Source organism: Brachyistius frenatus, unplaced genomic scaffold (assembly GCF_029030835.1).
Source record: "Brachyistius frenatus isolate BFR_SWC_R1_liver_20210118 unplaced genomic scaffold, ASM2903083v1 Contig_3, whole genome shotgun sequence".
NCBI classification, from domain to species: domain Eukaryota; kingdom Metazoa; phylum Chordata; class Actinopteri; family Embiotocidae; genus Brachyistius; species Brachyistius frenatus.
Window position 1 is genome coordinate 7,789,234 of NW_027210602.1, and position 9,395 is coordinate 7,798,628.

General features: G+C 44.0%; 1 protein-coding gene across 3 annotated transcripts; it reads right to left on the bottom strand.

Moving 5' to 3' along the window:
• Nucleotides 1-1,554: 1,554 nt before the first annotated feature.
• wdr5 (WD repeat domain 5) lies at nt 1,555-8,311 on the bottom strand. 3 transcript variants are annotated; one of them, XM_069705079.1, is made up of 15 exons: nt 8,236-8,311; nt 7,291-7,417; nt 6,806-6,915; nt 6,318-6,426; nt 5,835-5,908; nt 5,657-5,746; nt 5,386-5,475; nt 5,169-5,252; nt 5,016-5,071; nt 4,617-4,663; nt 4,139-4,214; nt 3,910-3,943; nt 3,598-3,672; nt 3,396-3,483; nt 1,555-2,782 (listed from the first exon to the last, which is right to left on the bottom strand). In XM_069705079.1, the coding sequence occupies exons 3-15, from the start codon at nt 6,881-6,883 to the stop codon at nt 2,682-2,684; spliced, it is 1,002 nt and encodes a 333-aa protein (XP_069561180.1). In that variant the 5' UTR covers nt 6,884-6,915; nt 7,291-7,417; nt 8,236-8,311; the 3' UTR covers nt 1,555-2,681. The 3 variants fall into 3 exon arrangements, with proteins under 3 accessions (XP_069561180.1, XP_069561172.1, XP_069561164.1); XM_069705071.1 differs by lacking the exon at nt 7,291-7,417 and having other exon boundaries at nt 8,242-8,306; XM_069705063.1 differs by lacking the exon at nt 8,236-8,311 and having other exon boundaries at nt 6,806-7,384.
• Between the last annotated feature and the right edge of the window lie 1,084 nt (nt 8,312-9,395).

The window sequence follows — 9,395 nt, forward strand, 5'->3', positions numbered from 1 at the left end:
TTCTCACTGCGTTATTGTCCTCCATGTTCCTTCGGATCAGACTGAACCTCGGCGTCTCTGCTTGTTAAAACCGAGAACAGCAGCACTAACTTTGGATATGACCCGTCGGCTTGTCGTTGGATTGTTCCTCCTCGTTCAGGGAGGTGGCCTGTATTATTACAACCCATCCAGGTGACAATATTGACTGCCAGCTCGAGCTCAGTTTATAGTATTTATATTTTGGAAAAGAAAAAAGAAAGAAAAACCCTACTACGTTTTCAAGAGAAACTTCTGTAAGACCAGTATGAGACGTATTTTTTAGACACTGATATTAATCCAAAAAGTCAGATATTAAGCAATCAAATGCTTTTTTTTTGTTTTGTTTTGTTCCCCGACCCCGGTGACCCAGTTTTAAAATGAGCCGCTTCCTGTTCTCTTCAGTCTGACGTCTGCTCCTCCTTTAGTTTCCTGTGATTTGGTGGCTGAAGGTGTCTTAAGCCATAAAGCGGATGATGTGCGAGCTCGACTCCGCCTGCAGGAAAATTGACAAGACGATGATTTTCTTGACGAGATGACGAAATGATCACCCTCGTAGAATGATGACCTACGCGAAGGCTTTATAACATAAAGCTATATTTTGTTAATATGTATATGTGTATATATTTATAAATATATATCGACAGATCTGTTCGAGCATTTCCGACATTTGAAAATGGGGAGACAAGTCTTTCAGACCAAACTGTTCCACACCAGGTGTTCTTCAACTCCAGAGTTTTATGGTGGTTTTTCACAATCTATCTTTTTTTTTTTTTTTTTTTAATCATTTTGACCTTTATAAAAAATGAATCCTGATCAACCAGCAGAATGGCAGCAGCTCAAAAAGAACCAGCTTCTCAGCAGTTTACGGGACCTCAAAAAAAAAAAATAAAAAAAAAAACGAGAGAAAAAAAATGGTTAAGACTTTAAACCCTCCAAAATGTATTTGTTGCTTAGCAATTGTATGTTAAAAAAAAAAGAAGTGTAATCAGGAAAAGCTGAGCTTGTGACACAATCACTGCTTTCTTTGTTGCATAGACGGTAAAATGTTCTAGTTTAAAAGAAGAAAAAAAAAACACTTGCATAAAGATCTATTTTTGTACAAAGGTAATTTTATCCCTTGCTTATTCCCTGTTCTTTCCCTTCTCTTCTGTGGGCTGTTGTGTACGTTGTGGAAAAGCTTATTTGACGAGGCGAGAGAAACCTTTTCAGATTGAAGAGGAGTAGTCGTCGGGCTTTGGCACTTTGGTAACCGTGTCGCCTTTACTTTGCCATTTTTTTTCAATCTGTCGCTGCGAGACGGGAACGTCTTCTTTTCATTATATTTTTTTTTTTGTCTATTTTTAAGGAGATGGAATTTTGTCATCTGTTCTTTGTGGGTTGTTCTCTGATGTTCTATCTTTCATGGACAGAAGAAAAAAAAAAAAAAAAGGTTATTAAAAAAAAACAACTTAAAAGTGACAGATGATTCCTGTGTAATTTAAAAACAAAAACAAACAAAAAAAAAGGGCAGGAAAACACCTGACACCACTCGACATGAAACATACAAAAAAAACTGCTTTTATTAAATTGCGGGGGGGTTATAGCTGTCAAATGCAAACATATATTCCACAAAATCCAGGTTAACTACAGAGAACAGAGGTGTCTGGCTGCGTGTGCAGAGCTACGAACTAATCAAGCAGAGAAGAACAGAAAAAAAAAAAAAAAAAGACAGCTGATGAAGTCTCAACGCATATCGGCATCATATGGGCACAAAAACTAAAACGCAAAAGAACTGCATTTGGTTGCTGGTGTAAATTGTAAAATGTTTTAAGGAAGCAGTCGATCCAATGCTCCAACAGCATCATATATATATAAAACAAAACATTAATGACATTTAAGTTTGTTTACCTGTCAAACTTTTATGTGACATCTTGTATCAAATTTCCTTGAGGCGTTTTCAACTTCGTTCACATATTTGCCAACCTTCGCCGAAGTCGAACCCTGCTGTCGCTCGAAAAAGTCACTCGACTCCTGCGTTATTGGCATGAAGCGCTCACTTCGCATCGAATATCCGACATTGTCGAGGGAACAACGAACACGGGTACCACCTGAATAAATTAAAAATGAATCCTCGGGCGTCTTTTTAAAGACGTTAACGGTCACATCCTCACTTTGAAGTCCTTCAGATGGTACTGCAGTTACACGGGCGAAGCAACAACAACAACAACAAAAGGCAAAAGAAATCATACAGCAGACCAAATAACTGTTTACATTTATTGTACGAGACCAGAAGTGTGTGTGTGTGTGTGTGTGTTGATATGAGGCAGTGACATCAAGAATAACGCAGTGTTGAAAATACCGACGCGGCAGAACATCGCTGTGAAGTTAAAAACCAAAGTCACTCGTTTCCCCTAAAAGAGCCGACGACAAAATGTTAGACGGGACGAGGGGGGCGGGGGGCGGGGGAGGGCGTCCGCGGCAGATCTGGGTGTGGTCGACTCGTGTGTCTTGATTTGGACCTCCTTGTTGAATTTCATGACTTCAAAGCTCGCTGCATCTGGCAGGATGTCCTCTTTGTCTTACAACAAAATGTAGGAAAAAAAAAAAAAAAAAAAAAAATTTCATGTATATAAAAAAAAAAAAAAAAAAAAAAAAAAAAAAACTTGAAGGACCCAAAAGGGGCTTTAGCAGTCGCTTTTCCATAGCTTGATGGTTTTGTCGTTTTCTAAAGCCGCAGACGCGATGATGTTTTCTGTCGGATGGCAGGCGGTCGAAATGACGACATCTGAAAAAGGACAAATAGAAACGGTAACAATAACTGGAAATTACGTTTTTTTTTTTTTTAACATACCACCAGAATACTGTTCATTAACACGCAGTCACAAATGTGCTTTAAACGTTCATTTTGTTTTGTGTTCTTTAAGGTTTCCAAACAATGCTGTGAAGCCTTTAAACACAACCGATACTGCAATAAAAAAAAATTTGCATAGGAAGACTTAAAAAGGAGCAGTGTGTAGGATTTAGCGGCACCTAGTGGCGAGATTAGATTGCAACATGGAAAAGGCGTTTCGCTGTTGGTCGGGAACGATTCAACGATTGTTCAAAGAACTTTTTTTGACGGCTGCCGTCGTCTTCGCACGTTACTGCCGTTTGTACGAGAAGAAAGGAGTTCTCCTGTTCACGTTGCATGGAAGTCGGCAAAACAGTTTTTGGGTGACTCACTGCCACCTTCTGGTGGTTGTGAAAGAGCTCATTCTAAACTAATGAAAATAAAACTATTAATTTTTTTTTTTTAAAAACCTGAATTATGAAAGTTATATTCCAGTTCTGGCCCCCTTAAATCCTCCACACCGGTCCTTTAAATCGGTGGTTTTCTAAAGACGTGGCGTCGGCTGTACCTGTGTGGCCCTGCAGCTTCTGCACGATCTCCTTCGTCTGCAGGTTCCAGATATAAACCATGTTGTCCTCGGAGCCGGACACGATCCACTGCGAGAGCGCATCGAGTGACATTCGGGGGAAAAAAAATAATAAATTAATCCCCAAATAACTGCAGAAACTAAATAGAAGTATCCCGTTGAGATGTAAACAATCGAAGCTCACCTTCCCGCCGGTGACGGAGAAATTTGCAAATATGCAGTACTTCTCGTTTTTATGGCCCGTGTAGGTTTTCAAGCACTGAAACGTCGGGGGGGGGGGACAACAAAAAAACAAGCAGATGTTAATAATCAGTCTAAAATAAACAAACAGTAAAAGTTGCTTTATTGTATTTTAAAAGCTAAGAAGCCGAAAGCAAGACCACGCACGCCGTCGGCATAAAGATGAAAAGGTACCTTTTAAATCTAAATGTTAAAACAAAACAAAAACTACAATTCACTTAAAGAACGAGAGCAGATAGAATGAAAGGATAATCACCTTTCCTTTACTGTAGTCCCACAGCTTCAGCGTGCTGGAAAAGAAACACAAACAACAACAACAACAGCGCGGTCCCGTTAAGACACCGAAACGTCAACACAACCAGTTCAGCACGCTGCCCTCTGCTGGTCAGAAACACGCATGAACCCCCCCCCACATAGAAAACAAACACAACAACGTCAAACACAAAAGAGTGAAAGAGGACTTTTACTGTGAACAGAACACTCACTTATCCAGCGTGGCAGCCAGGATGTATTTCCCGTTGGGGGAGAATTTGACAAACGATACCGGAGGGTTGTCGTCGTCTAACGGGGACAAAAAGGCAACAACAAAAGCGGTCGGCACACGGGACGGGGAAATCATATCCAAACACCGCTCGGAGATCCTCGCGCCTTTTTACCGACTCGGAAAAGAACCAATTCGTCACCGGTGTTCGGGATAATCCCCCGTTTGGTTTTTAAAGCGAAGTGACGCCGGAAGCGAGAATGTGAAAAGGATCCGGGGAGAGAAGTTCACATCGGAGGAACCTTCCAGATGAGCGAAGGCGGTTCGGTTCGCCGACTGTAAATTTGGAAAAGCCTCGGTTTTTTTTTTTTTTTTTTTAATTTTGTTAATGTCGGAATCGTCTCGTCGGCCTGATGACGACGCGAGTTCCCCTCCGGCGGAGACCCGACGTTCTCCGAGCGCACGTCGGCGACTCGTCTTACCTATGAGTGTCTTTAGACACTGTCCTGACGCCGTGTCCCAGATTCGACTGTGAATGAGACAGAATGCAGTTGTTGTTTAATTAGCACAGGAAATAAACACAGGGACGAGATACGTGGACAGAAAAGACATCGCATCGGTTTCGATGTGATAAAAGTGAAGCGGGACATTTATTCCTTCAGAAAAAAAATAAAATAAATAAAAAAGAGATTTCTTCCAGATCACAAATATGTCCAGTGTGAAGCTTCTCGAAGTTGAACAGGATTAGCGCTTTTTTTGGTTTTTTTTTTAATTGCTTCAATGCTAACCGGGCTGTATTCAGAGACTCGGGCTTTAAAGCATAACATATTATTATTATTATTATTATTATTATTCTTATAGCGACGGCATTATGCACTCACCAAAGGCCATCGTAGCTGCTGGACACGATCAGCGAGCCGTCTCTGTTGAAGTGAACCTGGAGGTGGAGACGGGAGCGTCAACGCTGTCGTTACCGTCGAGTCAACGGGACGGGACGCTTCCAAAGGCGAGAGTTAAAAAAAAACCAAACTCACCGCAGACACCGGATCCGAATGAGCCGGCAGCGTTTTCAAACATTTCCCGGTCTTCACGTCCCATATCCGCACGCTCTCGTCAAACTACAAACAAACAAAAAAACAACAACTAGAAACCCCAGAACCACAGAGAGACGCTGCCTCGGCCGCTCGCGGGACATTCGGCGAAGGTCCAACATCTGGCTTTCCACTCGGGGCTTTTGTTTCCGGGACTCACCGATCCCGACACGATGAGGTTGGACTGGGGGTTGAAGTTGCAGCAGAACACGTAGTTGCTGTGACCTTTCAGGGTTTTTAAGCACTTCCCCTGGATCCGAAGAGGAAGAAGAAGAAGAAGAAGAAGAAGGGTCACATTTCTCACCCGGTGGGGGGGGGGGGGGGTTCGGCGTCGGTCAGCGCACCGCCTCGCCGGGAGCTTCCACGAAGCTTTCCGTTTTCACGCGGCGGCGCGCTGACCGACGGACGCCTGGTCCGGCCCGCTCTCTTACCGAGCTGACGTCCCAGATCTTCAGGGTTTTGTCGTCCGACGCCGACACCAGGAGGTTGGAGTCCGACGACCAGGCCACGTCGGAGATGCCCTGCGCGGGAATCACGGCGAGATGGTCAAGAGAGCGTTCGCCGCCGCCGCCGCCCGTTTTCAAAAAGGTGCGATCTGTTGGAACTCACCAGCTTGTGTCCGGAGATGGTTTTCTCAAACTTGCCGTCGTACGCCCCCCAGATTTTGATGAGTTTATCGGCGGCTGTAAAGACGACGCAAGAAATGTGAAACCCGGAGCCGCCGCCCGCCGCCGCCGTCTCCGTGACTACGCTGCGGGTCCACTGGTGACGCCGGCATCGTGTCAGTGAGGGCAGAAAAAAAAAAGGTCTCCGAATACCATTTGCGGTGAAGCTGGGGGGGGTTAGCTCAAAGTAAGTAGTCAATCGGGAGAAAAGGAGTCGGCCTGACGGAGGATTCAAATTACTTCCGCCGGGGTTTTTTTTTGGAGCTTCTCAAATGTGACAGTTTTGGTTTTCTCAGCCACACGACAGGAAACGACCCCCCCCCCCCCCACCGCTATTTGTTTGTTCGATTACATTCGATGAACTGAACAACGGTTTGAGACGATACCTGCGGATCAATCGGTAATGAGGAAAGGCGTCAAAACTCACAGGAGCTGGCGAGCCATTCTCCGCTCGGACTGAACTTGACGGAGGACACGGCCTTGGTGTGGCCGGCTAACGTGAACTTCAGGCTGTAGTTTGGCTTCGCGGGTGCAGACTGGCCACGCAAACAGAAACACATCGGAAAATGAACCCATGTGTGACAAGTGAGCATGAAGATTTATTTACCTGAGCGTGCATCAAATTCAAAAAAACAACCTTTGTAATTTACCTAAAGCATCTTTTTTGTTGTTGTTGTTGTTTTTGTTTTTTTTTGCTCCATGTTTTAGTAAGACAAGTTTTCACATTGGTGCGTAATGTCCAACATGGACACCAATGTCTCTCTGACTGGACAATATTGTTTGATCGAATGTCAGCTGGGCTCGACTATCGAGGTAAAGAAGCTCCGTTAGAGCTGAGAAGGAGGCAAAACAAAACAACAACAACAACAACAACACAAACACAAACACCGACTGGTCTTTTGGAAATATCCTGACCTTGCTTTGGCTGGCGGACGCCGACGGTAAAACCGGAGGTTTCGTGTCGGTCTCTGGTTTCTTGTCTTCTGTTGCCATGGTGACAAAATTAGCACCTACCGGGCGCAATCCTGGAAGAGAAGAGACATCAGGGATGAAAAGTAGTTTACGTAGGAAGTAATCGGTTGAGGACGGCGACGGTCGGCCGCAACGTAAACGTGCGTACGGCGTCGTTGAGGAGGCCAAAACAAAACAACAACAACAACTCGGATTCATTCTCGTCTTCTGCTGAAATCTCGTAACTCCGAACGTTCGCAACTCTGCCGACGTCTCGGAAGAAATCCTTTCGCCCGAGCAGCTGAAGAGCCTCGGCGTGTTGATCAATGTTTCTTTATCGCCTTTCGGCCTCAAAGCTCTTTAACGTGTTTGTTTGTTTGTTTGTTTGTTTGTTTTCCCCCGTTCACCCACTAATGAGACAGGCCGCCATCAGGAGCACATTCACACACCGGTGCTTCGCTCAGGGTTCAGTGTCTTGCTCAAGGACACTTTGGGACACGTGGGACGGGAGGAGCCGGGGATCGAACCACCAACTTTCAGGGTTGGTGTCCAACCGGGTGTCCCGTCCCAGCGTCCCTGTGAATTAAAGGTTAGGTAATTGAGGGGACATTATTTTCACGACAGCAGCATACAGGAAGCAATAAGATAAGACGTATTATATTACTTATTATTATATATATATATATATATAAATTATACTACTCATGCATTACATACCTAAAAAAAAAAACAGCATGAAGACCTGCAGCCCAAAGTGTGACATTTACTCCCAAACAATCACCTCATGATTGGCTCTTTTTTTGTTGTTGTTTTCCCTCATTACAAACAAACAAACAAACAAACTGTTCCAGTGTGATCCCTCCACGTCTTCTCTCCCTGCGGATGAAGGAGTAAACATCACAACCTCTTCGGCCACCGCTCCTGTCGGTGAGCACCGACCCGACAGGGAGGACCGGGCTCTCAGCAAACGACGTGTTTCTATCGTTTGGTTTGTTTGTTTTATCTTCCAACCCGGTAGTTAGTTTTAGTTTCTGTATCTCGGTGGGGTTGTTGTTGTTGTTGTTGTTGTTGTAAAAGTCCGACAAACCGTGCGGCTGCTGCGGCTCCACCGCTTAGCTGCCTCGGCTAACTCCAGCTACGTCAGACAGCCTCGTTACGGTTCGTTAAAAGTCACGAAACGGGAACATTTCGGGAAGTCGGTGAAGACGAACCGGTGTTTATCGTCCAGGCCGTGACGTTAATTCGTCTTTATGTGCAAATAAGTGTTGGATAAATCAAAATAATATAAAATAAAAAAGGAGGGAGGGGTGTGGGGGTGGGGGAGGAGGAGGAGGAGGAGGACTCCGCAGACGCCTTTGAGCGGCCCTCCATTCAAACAATGAGCTCCGTTCAACACTCACCGGGCTCAACAGCAGCTCCTCCGGCCGGTTGGTTGCTCCTTTGGGAAGGCGGACGAGACAAACGAAACAAAACCAACCCAAAAAAAAAAAACGGTTGTTCAGATGATCATGGAGGAGGGAAAAAAAAAAAAGAAAAACAACCCCCCAAAAAAAAAGGGCAGAAAGGAAGCAGCGCGCTGCTGGATGTTTGTCTGTCGGCGGAGCGACTCGCGAAGAGAAGCGGGGAATGTGGTGTGCGCTGAGGCTTCGCGCATGCGTTTTACGGTCAGAAGTAACGGACACCGATGAGGGTCAATTGTCGAAGGCAAAAAATACTTAATTTATTCCTTTGGCGCGGGAGGTTATTACTGTGGTAGTTATTCATTATCCATTGGAATTGTTCTGTTCTGTGTGTGTGTGTGTGTTTTTGTTTTTTTTCCACTTGACGGGAACAGTATGATAAACTGTATTCTGAAAAGTAACTAAAGTTGTCATACTGATGTAGTGGAGTAAAGAGTAAATTAAGTAAAGCTATGTCATTGTGTAGAACCTATAATGCCACATCTAGTGGAAATTCTCAAATAAAGAATAAGTACCTCGAATGTGTACTTAAGTACAGTACTTGAATCAAGTTACCTGGTTACTTTCCACCACTGGCCTGCAAGTGATAAGGGTTGTACAATTAGCATCGAGACAAATGGACAGACTTTGAAATTATTGGTATTACGTAATCATTTTGTATTAATTCGTTTGGCCCTTTTTTTTTTTTTTTTTTTTAATGTATTTAATTATGTCTATTGTGGTTGTTGTTATTAGGGCCCGAGCACCGATGGTGTGAAAGCCATATTGTTATACAAGCGATTATTATTATTCTCCGTAAACAACTGCATTTTTGGAGGCTTTATTAAAATCAAAAACCCATGAAAGTTGGTACACCCGTCTCTCCCGGCTATCAAAATAATTTGTTTCCATCGATCGGTGTGGCCGTGGTGTGGCAGCCAAGAAATGACCCACAAGTCATACTATAGCAGGTCGTCCAAAATGTGATTAAAAAAGTCATAAAAATGACTTTTGGGTTACTTTTTTCTATAGTATGACTTTTATTAAAAGTGGAATCTGAACTATTAATAGAAACCTGGGTGAAGTAGCATCTTTTACCTGTTGAGTTAACCAGA

Coding starts and splice junctions, on each gene's coding strand:
- wdr5 (XM_069705063.1), bottom strand. CDS start 7,060: ATGAATCCGAGTTGTTGTTGTTGTTTTGTTTTGGCCTCCTCAACGACG. Junction 4,215..4,616: donor GTGTCTAAAGACACTCATAG/GTAAGACGAGTC, acceptor TGTCCCCGTTAG/ACGACGACAACCCTCCGGTA. Junction 2,783..3,395: donor GAAGCTGCAGGGCCACACAG/GTACAGCCGACG, acceptor GTCCTTTTTCAG/ATGTCGTCATTTCGACCGCC.